The sequence below is a fragment of the Pezoporus wallicus genome, unplaced genomic scaffold, assembly GCF_028554395.1.
Source record: "Pezoporus wallicus isolate ANWC-B61680 ecotype Strahan unplaced genomic scaffold, APGP_CSIRO_Pwel_v1 contig_227, whole genome shotgun sequence".
In the NCBI taxonomy this organism is placed as follows: Eukaryota; Metazoa; Chordata; class Aves; order Psittaciformes; family Psittacidae; genus Pezoporus; species Pezoporus wallicus.
The window spans coordinates 10030500-10052500 of NW_026635704.1; the positions used below are offsets into that span (position 1 = coordinate 10030500).

The 22001-nt window shown below is 39.8% G+C and overlaps 1 protein-coding gene across 11 annotated transcripts in view; it reads right to left on the reverse strand.

Moving 5' to 3' along the window:
• The window catches only part of ZNF521 (zinc finger protein 521), a 232380-nt gene that overhangs the window by 208828 nt on the left and 1551 nt on the right, over positions 1 to 22001 (reverse strand). For 2 of the 11 annotated variants that reach the window (XM_057397644.1, XM_057397646.1), the window contains exons 2-4: positions 21988 to 22001; positions 5745 to 5807; positions 4623 to 4682 (exon numbers count right to left, since the gene is read on the reverse strand). The exon at positions 21988 to 22001 is cut by the window's right edge. The exons of 1 other annotated variant lie outside the window; for it this stretch is intronic. In XM_057397644.1, coding sequence (XP_057253627.1) covers positions 4623 to 4682; positions 5745 to 5807; positions 21988 to 22001 — 137 coding nt within the window. Of the gene's footprint in view, positions 1 to 4622; positions 4683 to 5744; positions 5808 to 20813; positions 21075 to 21987 lie in introns of those variants that run through there. 8 more of the 11 variants (XM_057397649.1, XM_057397645.1, XM_057397651.1 and 5 more) reach the window with 6 other exon arrangements.

Consider the following 22001-nt stretch of genomic DNA (forward strand, 5'->3'; position numbering starts at 1 on the left):
ACGAGTGCAGAGTAAGATAATGCTAAGTCTAGAACTTTTCCTCTTCCTCTGAGGAATGGAGCAGCTTTAACAACTGACTTTTTCCCACTTTACTAAAAGCTTCCTTCAAAAGACAGAAATAAAACAATGTGTCTTCCCTAATAAAGCAAACTGGCACTTAACTTTGTTTTTCCTTGGGAACCACAGTACAACAAGTGAAACACTGAAGAAAAATGGTTGTGTACATTCCAGCAAAAGGAATGCAAGTGTTTCACCACTTCTCCCTTTTCTGCTTTGGCCGCCTCATCTTTTCTTTTAGATATTTGAGAGAGCTGAGGCAGAAACAAGTCATTCTAGAAAACAAACTCACATAATAACAGGAGATTGGGCAAGTACATTTTAAGATGTTACGCTCTTTAGCCAAGGGGGTAAGTAACCAGGAGTTGGCTTCTTGTCCACAACACAACAGAGGTGGTATCTGTGAACTCAGTTTATTTAATGTTGCAATTGATTAGGATCATGCACAAAAGGGAGTGAAATGGAAATATGCTAATACTAAATCCATATTGCAATGGGGAAGGGGTGAGGAGAAGCAGTAAGGTGATCCCACTTGAAAACACTCTTAAATCCTCTCTCAGCGCCCTATAGCAATATGTGCACAGCCATTCCTTTATTTGCCACTGACCACAAAGCACAGGTGTTCTTGCTGCCCACGAGGAAAGTCAGGGCTCATGTCATCTTTCTACATCCTTTGGTCCACACTGCTGCACCCTGCCCTTCAACTGCTCAAATACAGGCAGACCCGCAAGCAGAAACTGGAAACAACCTATGTTAGGAAATCTTCCTCATGCTATGTGGCTTGTGATCAAAACCAAGGAATTTCTTTGACGGGGTAAAGGGAAGAATTTATTTTAAGGAAATTATATTACAGAGGAAACCAGATTAATTTTTAAAAATAAAAAACACATTCTGAAGGCAAAAATATATTTGCTGTGCAAAAGCCCTGCCTATACACAAGAGTGCAATCCTTACAGGACAGATTGCATTCACAAGGCTCTTTCAAGAGTGAAAACTTCTACTTGGGCAGCTAATTCCAAACAGAGAAGTAGTCTGCAAATGTACACACCAAAAAGAAGTGCTAATTAAACAAAAGGACTTTACGGCATTTTAGCCATTGTCGAATGATCTGAATCTACTGTCTTTCACTGCCACTTTAATTTCCAAGATATTTTGCAAGATTAATTAAAGTGTTTGGGAGATCACGAGGTTATAAGCAGTTCAGAAATAAAGACAATAACTGTCTTAACTGTCACAAACTGACCCCAACATCATTAAACACTTGTTGGAAGGCAGCATGTGCACATCGCATACTTACTATTAGTTGTTCAGCTCAAGCTCCCAGTTTCATCTCATAAAACTGACAGCACTCAGGGAAATGTGAGCACTGGGTTTGAATTTTAACATGAGTATTTAAATGCTGCACATAAAGTTTACAGAACTGTTTGTTTTAAAATAAGGGTAGTGTCTGTCTCTGCTCTAAGTACAGTGATGAAGAAAAGAAAAAGGAGGGGAGGGAATTCTCAAGACTTATTATTCAGAAACATATTTTACAGGAATTCAGCAATGCACACACACGTACATAGGCACACATGCACTCCTTAGTGCACAAAAGCCTAAAGAATTGCTTGATTTAAAGCTTCATACTTAGAGACCAGTTATTAAAATTAGAATCATTTTAAGACTAATAAATGTTTTGCTTCTCCTTCTGCATTTGCAGATATAAACTCTGCAGGGACAGAAGTCAGTCAAGCTTATTCCCTTCTGCTGCAACTTTAGAATACACGCTCTAGCCAACTGGCACATTTGTTTTTAGGTCAACACTTAAGTGGGACCCTCTGGGACCTAGGTTTGAGTTTAGCCTATGACAGCTTTTGTGAAATGAGTTCTGGCAGTCTCAGCCCCTCTTAATGAATGCACTTCCACTGTGATCCACTTCCGTGAAGAGATGTCACCATCAAAATAAAAATATATTTAAAGGGAGAACATATCATTTGAACACTTTGTAAATGGATAGCTTTTCCATCACAAAAACAAGTATCCTCCATGAAGAGCTGGTCTAACCTTAAACAGTTACTTAAACTGAGGATAAGCTGTCTTGTTCGAGCTGCTCTTTTGAAAGATTAGACTAAAACTTACTTTATAAATGCAATATGCACTCACCTATACTTTCTCCTTAACTTCCTGTTCAAAGCTCATGATCGCATACAGGAGCAAATGTCATTCATCTCCCACATTTCTTTCTTCCTGATAACTGCAACAATCACAGCTACAATTCCCTCAACAAAGACTGTCTTCATAGTAAGATTACCTTTCCTAACATCTGCAAACGCCACTGTCACTTCCAGAGGTTTTCCTGCCCTATTTCAGAGGCTGTGCACAAACTGAAATTTGACAATACATGTCAGCAACAATATATACATCAGCTCCGTCTGCAGAGATCACTGAAAATTATCTGGTATGGAAAGGAGGGTTGCTTTTTGGGGACATAAAAAAATTCAAACTATTAAGTTGCTTTAAAAAAGAATAAAATAAAAAAGAACTCAAGAATACAAAGAACAGTTGTCTTCTGTTACTGATTACGTTAACATTATTTATAAATGGAAATTAAAAGAAACATGATTTTCTCATTACTATGTTCCCTGGCAGGTGGTTCTTCTCTTTCCTTCTTCCTCCTCCTCATAAGGGAGGTTATTGCTATAACTTGGTCTAATAAAACTGCAACTTTGGGGAAAATGAAAAATTGCATTGGCTTAAAAGTGTTGGAGGCAATAAAGCCATGGACTTCAATTAATTTCAAGTATGGGAGCGGTTTAAGGCCAACCAGCAGAAATTCTGTTCTGCCCATGTAAAAATGAGGTTTCACCACATTTACTTTTTATAACCCATATAAAAGTCAAGTAAAAGTAATGAATATCTAAAAGTCATCTCAATGGACTGGCAAAGGCTATCTGTACTCTTGAAACTCATCTTACATATTTCTGCCTATGCTACAAGGATCCATAGCTAATCACAACTAAAACATCAAACTACCAAGAAAACAGCCTCCTTTCCAATCCATTTCACTGCCTTGCAGTAGGACTTCCTTCCAAGCCACTTCGGCATGGAAAAGTGCTGGCAAAAGAAAGGAAAACTTAGATCATGTGGTTATAATTATTACCAGGCAAAGAATATTTCTTCAGCTCAGTGGTAAAGTAAAACTCTGTCGCTCTCTGCTCCCAATAGTGTCCATCGCAAAACAACTGCCTCATTAAATCTCTGCAGTAAGATTAATATGCCGTAGCTGCACTACATTATAACTTGGTACTCTATAAAAAGCACATTTAATGGTTAGAGCCAGAGCTTAGATACAAAGTATTACTATAAAAACTTCTGGCAGTGTGTACACAGTGTGGGCCTTCTGCACTGCTTGCTTTATCAGAAGGTTTTTTGTTTTTTATATCAGCACTGCATTCTTGCTATAGAGAAAAAACAAAATGTTAAATCTTGCCTAGAAACAGAGAACAACACAGGACATGATGGGAAATAAATAACCAGCAAGACAACTTAACCATTAAGAATTATTTTAAGACAAAAACGCAGAAAAGCAACCATTCCTTGTCATATTGATCTCCAATTTTGAGGTCCTCTATTTTTCACTCCATGTGTCTACAGCTGCACAAGTTTGCTTTTTTTTTTTCAAGTTTGCAGATAGCTGAATGGAGGCATAAGTACATTTGGAACAGTTTGAGAAATCTCCCATTTAAAAAAAACAAGAGTGCTCTCTCTCTCGTTTCCTCTTTTCAAACAATATAGTTTATGAGAAAAGCCACCAGAACGTAAAAAAGGCACCAAACACAAACTCACAGGACATGCACGAAAGAGAAATACAAAGTCTTCTAGCTGAAGAAAGAATTAAGTGCATTCTTCACCTTCATAAGAGGAATAACTCCAACTGTTCTCAAACAAATTACCTGCGTGTATTTAGAGATGAATGGCCTTCTAGGAATACCCTTAAGGAGTCAGCCCTAACTCCAAAAGGTGACCTCAGCTGAATGAATGAGACCATTCAGATGAGTCAGTCCTGCTCTTCAGATAAAATTCTGTGGAATCAGTACCAAAGACTTTTTGGTGCTTTTACAAAGTACTTTTTGCTTTCTCAGAACCATGTTAATTAATCCCTGACTGGTAAGAAAGAAATTATACAAACAATCCTAAAAGAAATTACCCTTATCCACGTATCTTACAAATACGAAAATGCTCACTAGAATGAGCATTTATCAGAACTGGCGTAGGATGGGGTTTTACATGGGGGATATAGAGAAGGATTATTTTTAACTAAAAAGAGAAGAAAAATAAGAAAAGCATGCTGCACTTTAGAAGCATTTCCCTTTCATTTGCCCGATCGACAAAAGACAGAATTTCTAATTCTCAGGATTTGAAAGGTGAGCATAGAGAAATGTTATTTTCCATTGCAAGCCCAAGAACACATTCTATGCTGAACGAGAGAAAGAAGAGTGCAGGTTTTGCAAAAACACCCCGACACAAAGATCCCTCACACTGTTGTCAAACAGTAAGCAAGCACTAATGAAGGAATTCAGCATTACCAGTCTGTGCGGCTGTATGTCCCACACCTGCCTGCTGGTCCTCTGTTTCATTTTCTTCTACTGTCAGAAAAAGGTAAACAAAACAAAAACAAAACAAAACAAAAAGATGTTAGGTAGGTAGCTGAAGTGTTTCAAGCATCTTTACACCAGCTTCAGTTCTGAAAGCCAGTAATGCTTGCACAACATGGGCAAGAAAAGCTGCACTGCAATGTGCGAAAGTATAGATCAGACCAAAACAGGATATGCTGTTGTATGACAGCTACAAATCTGAGAACAGAGTGACCAAATTGTTTTCATGGCTTAAAAAAGCAAATCAAATTTCCTCTGGGATATTTGTCTTCAATGCATTCTACTGTATTTGATTATGGAACTAAATGAGAGAATAATTCAGGGCTTTAAGATTCTACTTGCTCCACACAGATAAGAGAAAGCCTTCTCCTGGCAGACGGGAGAGGTGTGTGTGCTAATTCATACATAAGCTTTAAAATATAATAATAATACTATATTCAGTAGCAAACATCTCAGCAGTGCAGACAGCCTTGCAAAGGAGAACTAACCCCATGCTGTTTTACTGTATATACCACGCCAGCATCTTTCCCTTGGCTCACAGCTTTCCAGAGCAGTAGAACTAAAAACAATACAATTCTTGTCAGATTCACTATTCAAAACTTGTTGGGCAAGAGTGAACCTAACAAGAGCCATTCTGCTGCTACTTTGAAAAATTAGAGAGCACTGTTCTCGTACGCTCTGATACGATGCCTAAGTAAGATTGACTCTCCCAAAGTAAAAGGGAAGAGCTACAAGGCAGAACCATTTCCTTTTTATTCTCCCAAAGACCAAGTTCTTTGAGTTAGAGAACAGCGGAGAGAAAAGAATTCATTCTCCCTCCACAGGGGAAAAAGCTGAAAGGGGAAAGACTGCACTTTTGCAGCATTTCCACTCCCAAGAATTCAGACCTAAAAAAAAAAAAAAAAAAAAAAAAAATCATGCAACTGAGTTAAAGCGCAAAGATTTTGGGTAATTTTCCTGGTTCTTGGGACAAGAGAGTGCAACACTTAGGGTCACATATAAATCTAGACAGAAATTCAAAAGAAGAGATACATATACACACTCCACAGGTACCTCTTTTCCTCCTCCGCCAACCCCAAGGCTTCATACAACTGGTTGTTTCTAGAATCTGAGTTTCTAGAAAAAAAACACCAGTTTTCATAAGGACACTCTTAGGACACCAGAAACTTGAAACACAGTGCATATATTAGAAAGAGTCAAATACAATCTCCAGAGGACTCTAAACAATCTCTATCCCTGCCCCAGAGCTGTGGCTAGTAAGTGTACTCTTCTCACCAACAGAGATCTGATAAAGTTTCCCCAGCCCTGGAGTAAGCCAAGTATTTTACAAAATATGATTTTATGAGCTGACTGTTTCAGCTGAACTTGTATTTTGCAGCCATGAAGTTATCACTACTTCAGCTATGATAATACTGTGTGATTTTCTTCGTTACGCTGAAGCAGTCATCCCAGCAGTCCTCACAGCTAAAATAAACTAGTCAGGCAAAGAAATCAATGGGAAAAGCTCAAGTAAAGCTGAGTTTTGGGGAACACATGGTCAAACACTAAGCCAAATGGAAAGACTTTTCACTAGGGCAGCACAGATCAGTAAGACTCCTTAATAAAGGAAGTAAGAAATACAAGTAGTACATGGTTAAAAAAAATAAAAGATACCACCTATTGTGACCCTCTCAAAACCCCAGTAAACCATCTGCAGCAGCCCAACCTGACCCTGTTTATGCCACCATCAGCTGTTGATCTCAAGAATAATCTCTAGAACAATCTCTAGAACCGAAAAATGGCTCCACTTTTCCATCCCTCAAGAGGAAACCTTACTAAAGGCTGTAGACTTATCTGTTATCTACCTCAACCACAATGCATGTCCCAATTCAGTCAGAAAGACAGTTTAAAAGCTCTACCATTCCTTAAGTTTCAAGATAGAATTGAGGTGACTGAACATGAACTTTTCAAGAGCTGATACCCAAGTGGGAAGCTTGAAAATTAGCAGGCACCTGCTAAGAAGTATACAAGATCTGTTTGTTTGAAGCAACTCTCCACTTGTAAGTCTATACAAACTAAAAATGCAGTTCATCTTTTCTGCTGTTCTGTACTGCAGATCTACTGCCACCAGCTGCAGTACCAGCATCTCTCACTGCTACCGAGAAGTGACCGTGCAGTGAAAAGTGCTCAGCTTCACACTACTGACTGAGAAGTACAGCAAACATTTGGGGGTCTTAAAACAGAAAAAAGAAAAGTGGATACTGCCTAACATTGTTTTTGCATATGCTATTTTGTAATGTGAAAAGATAATAGTGTATGCCTTGTGAAACCCAATGTTTAAAACTTTCATGCTAGGCAGGGATCTGAAAATTCTGAGAGCTGAGGTCTGCTCCAACAACAGCAGACCACTATGTCTGTATTACACTAAAAAAAGGAAACAAGTACCAGAGCAGGTAACTTTATGGTTAGCATCTTTCTAAACCATTGTTCAAGCCTCTCAAGGATTCTCAGTCACAACAGAGCCAAGTAGGTCACAACAGGACAAAGACTTGCTGATAATATTCAACTAGACTGATATATTTGTCAGGAAAATTAAAACCTCATTCAGAAGAAAATATAGTAAAAGGAATAAGAAAACTACCCCACAAAACCCACTCAATTGGGAAAATCTTCGTATTAGCACAAATCATCATCTCCTTTTTCCTCTGCATTAAGTTAGATCATTCCTCCAGCTAGCATGGTATTTGTCACATTAAGTAAGCTACAGCTGGTAGAATAAGGTAAGCTTTCAATCAGCACTTTATGCCTATCCACAACCACACCCTGAAAACTTAACTTAGGCCACTGTTAAACTCACCTGCCCATGAAAGGTCATGTGACATGCAGCCAACATTAACTTCCCTTAAACATTAAATATACTATTTTCTTTCAGGAGAGGAAGGCGACTTTAAACAGAACCATACAGGAGAGAGATGCCTTAAACTTTGCTAATCAAAAACATCCCTCTAGCACTAGCATGAAATGTAACTACAGAAAGCCACAAGGCTGATATGCAGCTAAAACAAATGGCGCTATTATTGAAACATCAAAATTACTGATACTCTAGGACTGTAATTGTGCACAATGAAGTCATCTTCATGACAACATTTACCACCTCCTAGCATAAGGTAAGATAAATTCTAGATAGAAAAGTCATAGCATACTAGTAAAGATGCTGCCTCAGGAAATCAGAACAACAGTTTATGAATTCAGACAATGAATAAGTGATGTTACTGCTAAACAGCACTTCTGGATACATTTGAAATAACGTTGCCATGAAAGCAACAATATTCCTTGTCCCTACGAATTATGTGTTTATGACCACAGGTCACCTGTTTTGTTAGCTGTGGAAACATTTCTCAATTGACTTAGCTGTTCCTTAAAACAACAAACCATGAAGTCCCTACCATGTATTTTCTCAGCACAACATTTGAAAAACAATACAAACAGGAACTCCAACTAATAAAAATTCGAAAAAAGCCCAGATCACCACAACCCTGCCACCACGTTTCTTGAGAGCAATTAAAATATCTAAGTAAAGGAAAACAGAATTCCAGCATGTCAATTCTATATCACTATAAAAGCTTGCGGGTTGGACAGACACCAGGTTCTAAAATATTACTGCAAAAAAAAAAAAAAAGTATCTCTAAACTGAAGCTATGTCTATGTGAAAGGTTAGGACATTTCAGCTTGGGTACAGCCAGCATCCAAAGCAAATCCTGATTTCACTTCACCTCTCATGCTTAGGCTGCTGAATGTCAACATTAAGACCAACTATTCCTTTTTAAGGGGGGGGGGAAGCCAAAACCAAGAATACAAAACCAACGGGGGGGGGGGGGGAAGCCAAAACCAAGAATACAAAACCAACCAACAGATAACGTACTACCATCAAGGCCAGCCAATAAGGAAAACCTGAGGGAATTTTGATATAGAGGTCCCAAATTCAGAATTAATCTCCTGACTGCTCTACAGCAACACCTGCTGATCAATAAGGATTTTACCCCTTCTGCTTAGACTCTCTTAGTGAAACACATGGTCAGCCTACAAAGGAGGAAGATTATTTTATAAAGTTATTACAACATATACACAGGTTTTCTAGCTTGCAAAATATCATTCATATTCTGAGTAACCAGGATTCCCCTTCACTGAAAAGTTATTCAGTAGATTTAGCACCCCAAGGAAGAGCACAAGCCATTTCTGGTTGATTCCTGGGAAAAACCTTGCATGGAAAAGAAATGGATAAAATTAGAAATGCGGAAAAGCACATTTTCACTGAAAGGGAAGCCTTTTGGAGAACTCTGGTGAAGATTCATGGCTCCTGAACTATTACAAACCATAATAAAATAAAAGCAAAAGATAATTGAAAAAAGTCTATTTTCTTCTAGTCTAGGTGGGTTAATAAATTTTAACAAAGAAAAGAAACTGCCCCAAATGCCTGAACGTCTTTTCAGCTTGTTAAACAAAGCAGGAGAAGCCACATATCCCCCCAAAAAAACTATAAATATAGACTGCTATTGATTTATTCCTTCTTAAAACCTATTCCTGGACAGATGTGAAAATAAACCTAATATAACAACCATGACTGCCAAGATAGGAAGTTTAGAATATATTTTTGACTTGCACTTTGCATTTCCTATAATTCAATACTTAATCTATACAGTTCCATTAGCATATGATTAGTAATTCAATTTAGGGCCATCTTTGCACAAAAGCCTTTTTCTTAGGATGGTAACTTTGCCAAGTGCATCTTCCATCTACATGTTTGAATAATTTCTGCAGACAAGTAATAGAGACACTAGCTCTATTAGCATAATCAATACACAATTTACTGAGTTATCCAGACAGAACAGAAATAAAACGTGTGTGCCATTATTTTAGTACCTATACATGACTGATTTCTGGAAGTATCTCTACTTTTCTCTCCTCCTCATTGCCACATAAAAAACAAGAGAACATTCATACTGCCACCATCTACAGGTAGATATTAAGTATGATTAGATAGATTAATCATATAGCTGAAGGCAAATTTAAGAGCTAGTTACAGGATGTGTTGAGTATCCTCTAACTCTATTATAGTCAACGGATTTTGAACACGTTTCACACTTTGCAATAACATGCTGTGGAAACACATCTCCATAAGGGTTCAGTCAGGATAGAAAACTCAAATTGAACAAGTCACAGAGAAGCACTAGATGCAGTATGGCACGTCAATGTATCACCCACTAAGGCAACACCTTCCTCCTCCTTCTCTCCCTAGGTACCACTGGTGGTCTGAGACTCACCTTTTAAACTCTTGCCAACGCACGTGAGCACAGGATTTAACACATGACTATGCTACATGTAAGCAGCAATTCAGTGGGTGACTCCTGGAAGTCAACAACCATTTCAGACTGCTTTCACAATGTCCTTTAAGAGAACAAATATTCATAACAGTTCTCAGTAGTTCTGAGAGTATTGTTTTCTGAACAGCTTCACCTAGTATCAACATACATTTATCAATTGCTAGCCAGGAACCTGAGTACCATTTTGACTCCAAAATGTATATGCACCCAAGGACTTTTGTGTGAGCTGAAAATGAAATATATTTGGATATTAATATTTGAAATATCTACATTCCAGAACTCTACTGAAAATCAGTTCTGTGTGTAGCCATAATTGTACAAAAATCCAATTAATCATATGCAAGAATATTTGTATTTCTGATTTGGTTTCCTCTGTACTGTGACACAACGCGTTTTCCTATTTTTAACCACATCCCTTGACAGTGTTCTCTTGATATTGGAAATTATTATTTTCCTTAAAAGATTCCTGTTATATAAAGCATTTTTCTTCTCGCATTTAGTTTTTTTTCAGAATACAAAGCTCCTCATAGCATTCATATTTTTTTACTCCTCTCTTTAGTCTAGCCCAACATTGTGCCTGGTTTTTCTTTCCCCCTCCCCAAACATTCTTCTTGTAGAAGGACTGAATTAGGAGTTTCCAATTAGACTGCAGTGGTTGGAAAATACTATTCTTTTTCTAAAATGGAGTATTTTTCTAGGCTGCACATAAACATAAAAGCAATAAATATACTTAAGTGGAAAGAAATTATGCTTAAGAAATCCTTTGGATATTCTTCCAACCCTTGATCTCACGGATGACAATATCCAAATGTGACAGCCTAAAGACCTCCTATTTTACAACAGTGTGTGCTGAAAAGGCAGAAGATGCTTTTTTCCTGCAGCAGAGGAAGATTCTCCAGAAACCCCAGAGCTAGGCTTGGGGGGATATCTTTTTCTGGGTAGCTGAGGTAGATTAATTAATCCTGTCCAGAATGCTAACTTTGGCTCCCTAATCATGCATCTTTTAACAAGGTTAAGCCACAGCTACATGAACTTCTATTGTGTAAGTAACTAATTATGGCACAATATATTTTTAAAAGCAACTTTCTCCAAAGGTTCTTAAAGCTTTTTACAAAGCTTAAGTAAATTCCAGACATTTCAAAGACTCTCTATCATGCAATGTAACATTACAATGGATCCCCAAATCAAATCGAAGTCCACAGTGAGAACAGGCAAAGCAAGAGGGAATCTCTCTTGGGGACTATTCTTAGTACCAGGGTCAGGACTTTCAACTGTCTTGCCTATCTTAAACAGAGTACTCTCCATCCTCCATTCCTGACAATGTGACAGTGGACATCCAGTCCATTTTGAGGAAAAACAGAAGTTAGGAGGCTAAGGTAAATTCTAAGCCTAATTACCAAACCCAGTACTTCACATGAATGCTTGCAGAGCAATCCCTCTCAGTCTGCTGAAGCTATCGATCACCTAAGTTTTCTTACTCTTTCAGAGGGACATGACTAAGAATTTCTGGTACTCCTACAGACTTATATTTCAGCTGTGGTTAGAAAACAGGAAATTCATTAAACACTGTCTATGAAAGCCTTAACTCGGCAAGAGGGAGTGATTTGAATCAAATTGATATGTGGATCACAGAATCTCAAAGTAACCAACACCACACAGTTCTGAAGATAAGTGATGCAAGGAAGGCCTATGAGGACATACAGTAAGGGTTACTGTAGGTGATCATTGTATTTAAAAGTTAAGTCACTTATGTGCCTAATATAAGGCACTTAAACTGAGGAGTCTGAGTTGTCTGACACCATTCCAACACCAAAACAATATACAGATGCATGTCTTAGCTCTATTACCTGAAGACCTACATTTATCTGAGTCAAAAAAAAACCCACCTCCTTTCAATTGAGATTATCCCTGATTTATTAGAGATCTCCACCTATTGTGCACCAGGGCTTCATAAGGATTTGGGGTTTCTTTATGCCTCAAACTCTCTGCTCTGTTCTAGATTACTTTCTATCATGTAAAACAGCATTCTGATCTATATCCACAAAGGACACAGAAGCTTAGAATCCCCAAAACTAGTGAGGGGATACTGCATCTAACTTGCCAGAGGTTCTGCTCAGATGCCACTCAGGTCAGGCAGTACCCATGGCTTTATCACCCAGGCTCTTTCAGTGCTGTGCAGCTCAATGCTGAAATCAAACCAAAGCCCCACTGCAGCTGGCTAGTGAAAGGTTAAATATTCTCCTGCCAGCCTTAGCTTTGTACGCAGTCTTATGGGCTGGTTCTTCAAAGTTTACATACCCTTCCCTGATTGCTATAATGGCAGAAAATGTGTGGGCTGAAATAACTCTTCCTTTCCCCATTTTGCCCATTCCCACCAGTTAGATCACTCACCCAGGATGTGGGTGGCATCACTTCAACTTTCTTCTCTATCTGAAGGATTTGTACTCACGTCATGAGCTTCCTAACAAAGAGTACTTACCCTCAGACTTGAGGTTCACTCATTCATTGCTGATGAAGCTGCTGTACCTCATCTACAATATTCACTGAACTAGAAAGAAGGAGAATTAGCATGATAGCTTATCCTTGTGGTTAGGGCACCCACACGGGAAGTGGGACACAATGACTCCAGTTCTAGTTTCATTGAAGTAACTCATTAGAAGTAATATCATAGTACTTGGCAGACCAGGATCCTCCTGGTCTCCTCTTTCTCCACTGGTACTTGAGCCACTAAAGCCATGAGTTTTGTGTATGAACACTCTTTCTCACTCTCTTGTCTAACAAATACTTAATGACACATTTGGAAAGAGAAATGCTGTTGACAAAAATAAAAGGGCAACTCACGCTCACAGGACAAGATGTTGCTGTGCAAGCACCAATGTACTATTCCTTGTGAGAACTCCTGCCTTTCACATCCTAGCACAGAAAATAACTTTCCCTCTTCAGTAAAGGGGAAAGGAAGAGCAGCAGCACAAGCCCCTCAGTTCCATCTGACTCAGGAGGAAAGGAACAACCTGTCCCCTATCTCCAAAAAGCTGGATCAGATAAGTGAGTGCTATAAGATACCCTACTGCATCTAATAAAGATACCCACATCTAGAACAGGGGAGGAGCTAAGACAGATTATCCTTTACAAATTTTTCCTACTCTATCCTTAAGGTAAAGGACATACATAAACCCCTCACCTACCTATGAATTATATAAAGAATCAAGTGCCTGGTGCAAGATGACTATTCCAGTGGGCAACCAGACACTTGTAAACTAAGCACTGCAGTACTGCAGCATCCAAGCCCTTTTTTTTGGACTTAGCATTAGAACTTTCTGACCTTTCTTCATTGATTCACATTTATATCTGGCGAGCAAGTCTCCTGCTTAACAGATTCACCAGAAATCATAAACCCAAACTCTTCCTATGCTCTAGCGCTTTATAAGTCATGAAATGCAATCCCTTCCAAGTGATTGCATACACGGACCAATAGTGACCCATTTCCTCCTCCCATCTTCAGAGCAAAAACGTTTCATCAGGCATGGATCTTGACATCCTGTTGTCCTGGAACCAGTGAATCAGAAAGTTCCTTCCTTGCAATTGTATTCTTTAGAGGTGGAAAATAATTAACTTCCCCACCCCCTCCTCCTTCTTACTGCCACTATAAGAGTTAGAAATTCACTTGACTTTGTCTAGAAAAGAAAAAAAAACAGCCATCATAATTCAGTGCCAGAGAAAGTTTTGTTGATCAAAGCATAGCCTAGTCTTTCCAAGGACACTGCCTCACTGCATCCCATCACCCAGTCCAGCAGCACAGCAGGTATTTTATTTTTGGATTTAAAGTTCCTTTCAAGAAGCTAATGAGTCAATAATGGAAGTTGAACTTGACTGGTTATCAGATGAAATAAACAACAACCAAAAAAAAAAACAAAACTAAAAAAGTCAATTATCAAGGAATTCATTATTTGAAATAAATTTTCCAAGCAAAACACAACCTAATGATAGTAAGGGCACTACAAGTTTCAAGGGACTGTATACAAAAGCTATCTAATGTGCAGTTAACCAAGACATTTAGATTTTAAGCAGTCTAGCTTTTTCACACTCATGTGTAACACCAAGCAGCTGTATAAGAATCTAGGTTTTACCCTTCCTGTTAGGTAAGGACAAAATTCCTGTTTCAGTTTATCACCCTGTATGAGAGAATGAGCTCTCCAAAAATGGGGTATGCGAAGGAGGGCAAACACTGATGCCCTGACTATCAACATCCTGCCCATTTGTCCTCATGGCAAAAAAAAAGCGTTCTGCTTCAGCCAAGAGGCTGTTTCACTAATGCACAGTACTTCCAAGTTTATAAGAAAGCTAATTAGCTACTGACACTGTATTTTTAAAGAACCATAGTGAGCCACTATAACATTAAAAAAAGAAGAAAGTGGAGGGGCAGGTGAGGGGAATGGGGAAGTGTCACTATACCAGAAGATACAGAAATGACTTTAAGAAATCTTGCAGGACTAAAAATTCTAACCTTAGAAAGAAAAATTGCACCTAATTGCACCTATATTTAAAAGTGAAAGTATCAGATGAATCACTTAATCAAAAAACTTGCTCCCATGACAAAAAAAAAAAAAAGAGTAGGGAAAAAAAATCATTTTGAAAACATGCCCCCCAAAATCTAAAATTTAATTATTACATTGTGCAGAATTGGTAAGTAACAACCCTACTACCCTTTTGGGTAGACATTATATGGATTCAGCTGTGCAAAAAAAAGTTGCACTATCGCATGCATAGCATCACTCTAGCTAAAGAAAAACCTAAAAGGCTCAAATGTGCATACACCAGAAGAACTTGGATAACCTAGACTAAATCCTGAAAAAGGAGGAAAAAAATCCTCTATATCTTTTGATCAATAATTTTGCTGCATAGAGTGAAAAATGTGTTTCAAACCAAAGGAATGTGAAGTGGGGGAAAAAAGCACAACCAGTGCTAACTAATATTGCAAACACAGAAGACAATGGTCCTCGTTCAAAAATCCATTGGAAGAGAACAATTTTCTGCAGTCTTACTAATGCAGATTCCAAAGAACATAAAATAGGTTCTTTTGGAAAATAGGAGGGCTGGATGAAAATGTTAATTATAACATGTTGCAATAATGATACCCCCAAGATCAGCCCTATCTTTTTTGCTACAGCATAGTCCCTAGGCATATGGCTAACTATTCCTTGATCATTATCCTGGCTAAAGCTAAAGCTACTGAAGTTTAGGAGGCTCATATCTAAGAGAATTTCTTTCATCTCTAATAATTGCTAAACTAGCATAATTACTTATACTTGAAGTGAAATAGAACCCAAGTTGTGTTAAAGCTAAAACAAAAACAAATCTCACTACTTCTTTTAGTGCTTGCACATTCATCTTTTGTCAGAATCCTTTGTCAAATGTTGTGTTATGATTTAAAAGTATTCAAAAGCTCCTCTTATACTATCTGACTTTTGTAGAGAGAGCAACTGAAAAACTTCAGTGCTTTGTCATAACACACTACAAAATGTATTTGAAAAGAAACGTACATTTTCACAGCACCAAGTAAAACAGTCCCAATTCTTCATAGTTCTGTATGTTGTCCCTTCAGGGAAAGGATATATATGCATATGTATATATATACAGTGCTGATTTAAGTGCAGCAGCGCATTTTCCCCATCCCCAGCTGCAACTGATTTTATGCTCAGGTAGCCTTACAGGAACCAATGAAAACCATAAACTGCAGCTGTGAAAAGATGCTAAGAGGTCTGTCTTAAGGTACCAGCACTTAGACTATATGTTAATCAATCTGAAAAAACAACTCAAAATATCTTCAGTGTTTTACCTGCCCATGGCAGGGTGGGGGTGGAACTAGATGACCTTAAGGTCCTTTTCCAACCCAAACCATTCTGATTCTCTGAAAAAATACTGAATCCATATGGTCTTTGTAAAGCATTAACAGTTTTCCTAGATCTTTTCCTCATATACAATTACTCAAAAACAAGATTTCCTTTTTTCCGAAACACACAAGTTTCAAAATACTGACTCTTGTTTCAGAACAAAGAAATGAGAGCTATTAAACCATTGTAAATTAGACAGAATGAATTACAGAGCAAAATAAAGCCTTTCAAGACATCTCAGATCATAGTGGATAACGTTATCCTACACATTAGATAAGTGTCTCCATATTGACAGCTTCCCTTGTTACACAAGTTAACAGCAACTCAGGAAAACAAGATCAAACCAAACGTGCAGCACTTCTAAGCCTCTTCATATTACCTTTGCCAGAAGATTTCACCTTTATGAAAGCTAGCTGTACAACCGGTAGCCGTTTAGATGTTCATTCCTAATAGTACCTGCTCCTAAGCAGCAGACTGCAATGGTCAATATAACTCATGCTGGCCCCCAAAATGAGTGGGTAGCACTATTGTAATCCTACAGCTAATCAAGACCATCAATACCAGTATGCATTGCCAAAGTCAATGAATATTACTAAAGGTTAGGGATGTTTTTGTTGTTATGGGGGTTTTTGATATATAAAGGAGCTGGGGCATGCTTTGGCAAGTCAAAAAGAGAACACTATAAATAGCCTGCATTATAAAAAGATCCTAATCTTAATTCCTCTTTGTAATTTGTTTTTTCATGTACTCTTTTATGTTCGATATCTTAATTTCTGCCCTTTTTTGGATGGCCAAATAGAAGCCAGTAATTCACTCATGCATCAAACAGATGTTTTCGCTTTTCAGGCCAAATGGAATCTTATGAATTTTTTGTTCCCTCCCTATGAAATGATGATGCCAAAATAACAGTTTCTGAAAGCGTCCAGTTCAGAAAAAGTTCTTTGGACTGGTAACACTGAAACTTTAAGTCAAGTTCACAGAAATCATGCCAATACTAATTGCTGGGTTTGTTTATGCTGGATTGATTATAGTCTAATCAGCAGACAATCTAATGACTTTTGAGTCTAGTCCATGCAATTTAGAACCCAGGGAGGGTTGGGGCTGAGAATAAACATTCAAATAGTTGACAGTTCCACAGAAATGTAAAGGCTACTGTTTGAAGGGGATCCGAATGTCAAATTGTCTCTGAACTACTGCTGCTATTAAGTAGGATTTTTTTGGTTTGATCCACTAATGTTCCACCTCCCTTGGTAGTAACACCATAAAACCTACACCTCTCTACAAGAAACATCCTTTTGCTTCATATTTATGATGAGAAAGCAAGTCACATTAGAACACAGGTACCTTTACTCAGGCCACCAACACTTTGCATGGAGTTGCAGTTGTAAATTCAGGCAGGATGGAAAGAGTACCTACGTTTCCTCAAAAAGAGGGAACAACTTTAACAGACATTCCAGGATTGCCAAAATATTCCAAGATACAAGCCTTTTTTTTTAAGCAGAACATAGATAAATAAAATACAGCCAAGAAAATTTTTCCTTATCTTTCTAGGAACTAACATTCAGTAATTTTATTTCTGCAGTCAAATGTGCAATGCAAAATTACAATGAGTAAAAATTTACTTAGAAGTAGTAACAAAATATTCTTTTGGAGGGCTTGCTTGTTTTTTTAAAGAAATCACTTTCATAGATCAGCGCTTCTATTAAATGTATGGGGCTGTTCTAGATTCCTTGCGATGGCTTATCTAACACATACATCATCAGTTTCAGTGATTTTAGCATAATGGATATTACCTGGCTTTAACTTACAGAAACCTGGGGTTAACATTTAGTAGGACTACATTTTCATTCCGGTTTGCATAAGGAGTACCTGGTTTTCTTTGCAAGTGACTATATTTTTGTAACTTTGTTCCTAAACAAAGTTTCTCACCAAAAGACAGTAGTAAGGGTAAAAGAAAAACCTCAAACCCTCCCAAACGTAAAACCCCATAAACCAGAAAGGGAAGGGAGAAGGAAGGTGGTCAGTAACCTAAGTGTGATATCTACAAAACATGCCAAGTCACAAAAAAAGGTTTACCATTCAAATGGCCAAGTTAAACAAGATACAAGCAAGCTACTTTCCCCTGCTTCCTTACTTTCTCATCACAGGAGGTCTCCAGCCTAGTTTTGTTTAGGGAACAGCATTGCCCTTAGGTGTCAGGAGTTTAAGGAGTCATATACCAATTGCCCTTCTTCAACACCCTTCATTTGCACAGTGGCTCTTTTGAGGCTTATACTCAGGTATCACATCTCTGACTTAATCTTTCCTCACCTGCTTTTCTCCCGCTATCCTCCTTCCCCCCCTCAAATGCATTAGGTGATTTTGATCAGGTCAATGATACCTAATAGATTTTTCTTTTTTCTTTCAGAAACTAACCAAGGAAATGGGATAAATTAATCAGTAGAATGAAATATAGGTCAGGACTGATGAGTTTGATGCAACTGATCCTTCCCCTGCCTAAAAGAACCTGGCAGTTGAACTTTAATTCCTCCTTCCTGAAGTAAAATAAGATATTCAAATTACAGTTTTTCAGAAAGTTAAATAATTTGAAGGCTCCTTTTGAGTCTTCTTTTTGCCACAACCCTCTAGTATATTTGTAAGAGACGATCCTTTTTTTCACAGAGAAGAAGTACAACCTTATTTTTTCCTTGGGAAGATGCTTTTATTATTCTTAAATTGTAAGGGGCTTAGCTTATGTTAGCTATGTCTTTTTACCTTCCCAGGTCTAAATCTGAGATGTAATCCTAACCAAGAGCTGGGGGACAGTCAAATTTGGCATGAAACCAGAACAGGGGGGAAGGGAAAAGGGAAAAAAAAAAAAAGAAAAAAAAAAGATAGAAAAGGAATGTAAACAGAAACCAGGGTAATGCAAAACCCTGTATTTTCAAGAAATAAAAGAAATTTAGTCATTAGCAACTTCTTAACACCCACCATTTCAGATGAAGGTTAGATTCATGCATTCAATATAAAAACTCAATTGTCATTTTGTTTTAATGTATTTACCTGCCTTGTATCAGTATTCCCCTAAGATATAAGTTTCAAATTAAGTTATCAAAAGTGACAGACATATCAAAAATATCTCTTATATCTTCCTCCCAGAAAGGGTTGCTAAGTACATGACAAATTGGAAATGTAATGTGTAACTCCATATTTTATTTAGATGTAAAACAGCACTCATGAGTTTAAATAACTCATTTACATAGATTCAAATAATAGTTTTTTCAGAAAAGCTATTTAAAATACTGTTTATTTTTAAACTGCACAACTATAGTTTGCACTAAATCAGTAATACTTAAGAAATAAGGAATTTAAATAAACGCTACAGTTGAAATTCTCCTTGCAACATTACTTACAGCTTTTGTTTGTTGACTGAAAATTAAGATGTAATAATTGATGGGCAGGCTCTTATCAATGAATTTAAATGCTATGCCTATACAAGCATCTTTCAACTTCTCAGATGAATCCCATGATTAGCCCTCTTGGAAATCTTACCATCGGACTGTTTTCAGAATGCTGTTAATCCACTCAGAAACTGACATGATTCAAGAAAAATAAAACAGAGAAAACAAAAAAGATATTTGAACAAAGGCCACCTAGAATGATAACCTGCTCCCCAAAGGTAATTACTGCAGCAATAATTACAGATGATGATTGATTTACTGCCTGGTTTTAGCTGAAAAAGAGTAAATAAGATACTGTAAAGAAATCTCTACTATCTCCATCGTGAACATTAAACTCCTGACTTCAGAAAACCGCTTCACGTCAGCAAATCTAAGCTACTCCATCTGAATCGCATAATGTTGCTGTTTTCTCATTTTAGGGACTCTGAGGCTACTGGTGGTACATAAGGAAGGCAAAGCCCATACCTCCACATAAAATGGAAGCTGTATCTTTTGTTTTAAATTAAGTGTGATGTTTACAGGAAGAGATTTGAAACAAACCCCCTCTCTGTAACACACCTAACAGATAACAAGGAGTAGCACATGCCCAGTGCTAGCAGGAGACCAATTTCCTCTATTTGCCAATTAATTCCTAACGTTTATTCCCTTGCACTTAGATACCTCGAGGTCTAAGACTACCCTTCACTTAAAGTTTCCCAGCATCTTTTTGCAAATAGGACTAATTGGTCACTCTCCTACTGGCTCTAAAACTCTCCTGCGCACGTAAATAAATCCTCCCTGGTAAGCTCGGGATAGAAGTGTGCACCCCAGTAACAGAACTTTCATTGTGGTATCGTTTTTAAAAGGTAAGCGAAGAGCGGCTCGTTTGTTCCTCACAAGATGCCAAACAAAAGCACTACTGAACCGCACAAACTTCGGTAAACTAGATACAGATGGCAGCAGCAGGTAAAGCAGGACACTGAAGGCACTCTTTATTCGCTTTTAAAATATGTGGTGAGTTTAAAAAAAAACAACAGAAAAATAAAAGTAAAAGGGAAAAAAAAAAGAAAATTAAAGCCTGCTCTAAAGCTCACTGGAGTCAACAGGAAGACTTTGAAAAGGGAACTCCTGGAAAGAGTAGTTTCAAGCAAAGAGAGTGCAGCTTTTTGCTAGGTCCTCCTGTACAAGTCCATAAAAGCAGACCCCGCTCCTGCTTTCTAACTATGAGATCGCGCTGGTTTCTAGGCACTTAACTCCTGGTGTACGCCAGCCTAGCCGAGAAGAAAACAAGGCCTGCTGCCAGCCACCGAGCGGCTCGGGATCACATCCCCGATCGGGGGCACGGGCAGCCCCCCGGGCCGCGCAAGCTGCCCTCCGTCCCGCAGGCCTATCTGCCTCATCCCCTTCCTTCCCACCGCCCCCAAAAAGTAGACAACTTATAGATGTTCTGACCTGACGCAACCCAGGCTTTATTCAACTTCACTGCAATGTACAGACCGACCCGGGAGGAACGCGCCCATCCAGGGAGAGATGTTTATTTGAGGTGACAGCCACCCTTCAGCCTCCTTCCTGGAGAAGCCCCTGTCCGCCGAGCCCAACGGCTCCCGGCTCCTGAGGGGAAAGGCGACCAACGGCTGCCCGCTCCTCGGGGGGCGCGGGCGGGCGACACCGCACGCCGCGGCGGGCTGAGGGGCGGCGGCGGCGAGGGGCCCGGCGGGGGGCGGCCGCAGCAGGCCGCGCGGGGCGGGGGGAGGAGGGGGCTCCCGGGCCGGGACGCTGCCGGCCCCGCCACAGCCGCACAAGCCGCCCTTTGTCCTCCTGCGGGTCCCGGGCTTTCCCCCTTCCTCTCCCCTCAACCTCCCGCCTTCTCCGGGGGTCCGGGGTGAGTCCCTACGACTTGGTGCTGCGGGGCGCGCTCGCTCCCCTGGGTATCACACTCTCACACACACACACACACACCGCGCTCCCCTTATTAATGTATATCCGCGCCTATTTTATTTATTTATCCCCTTTGCTCTCTCCCTTCCTCCCCTCCCTCCCGCCGCCCCTCACACATGCCCCCTCGGCGGCGAGGGGCCGCTTCACGTGACAGCCGGCGCCACATTCCTCCACAGCCCCAACTCCGGCCCCGCGCGGGGAACTTCGGCCCGCCCCACCCCCACCCCTCCGAAACTTCCCTCACCCGCGGGCACCGGACCCCGCCGGCACCGGCTGAGGGGATGGGGACGGGGGACGGGGGGGGGGTAAAACCCGCAACTTAGCACGGGCTCCAACAGCGCGGCTGCGCCGCTGCCCGCGCCCGCGGAAAGAGAGAGAGAGAGGGAGGGAGGGATGGAAGGAGGCGGGCCGCGGGGCTGCCGCAGCGGGCTGTCACCGCGGCTCCCGGCGGCAACTTTTGCAGCGCGGACAGTTTGGGTAGCACCGGCCGCTTCGGGGCTGGGGCTCGCCCCTGCGCGCATATACCCACACCCACACCCACAACCTTGACTTGCTCGGGGGTTCCGCTGCCGCCGCCGGGGACGGGGCGCGGAGTCGCGCTTGGGGTTGCCCAGCGCGGCGTTGAACGGGAGAGTCGGGCCGGGGGAGGGGGGAAAGCGGGAACGAAAGGGAGGGGGGTAGTACTTACCTTTGAGTGATCTT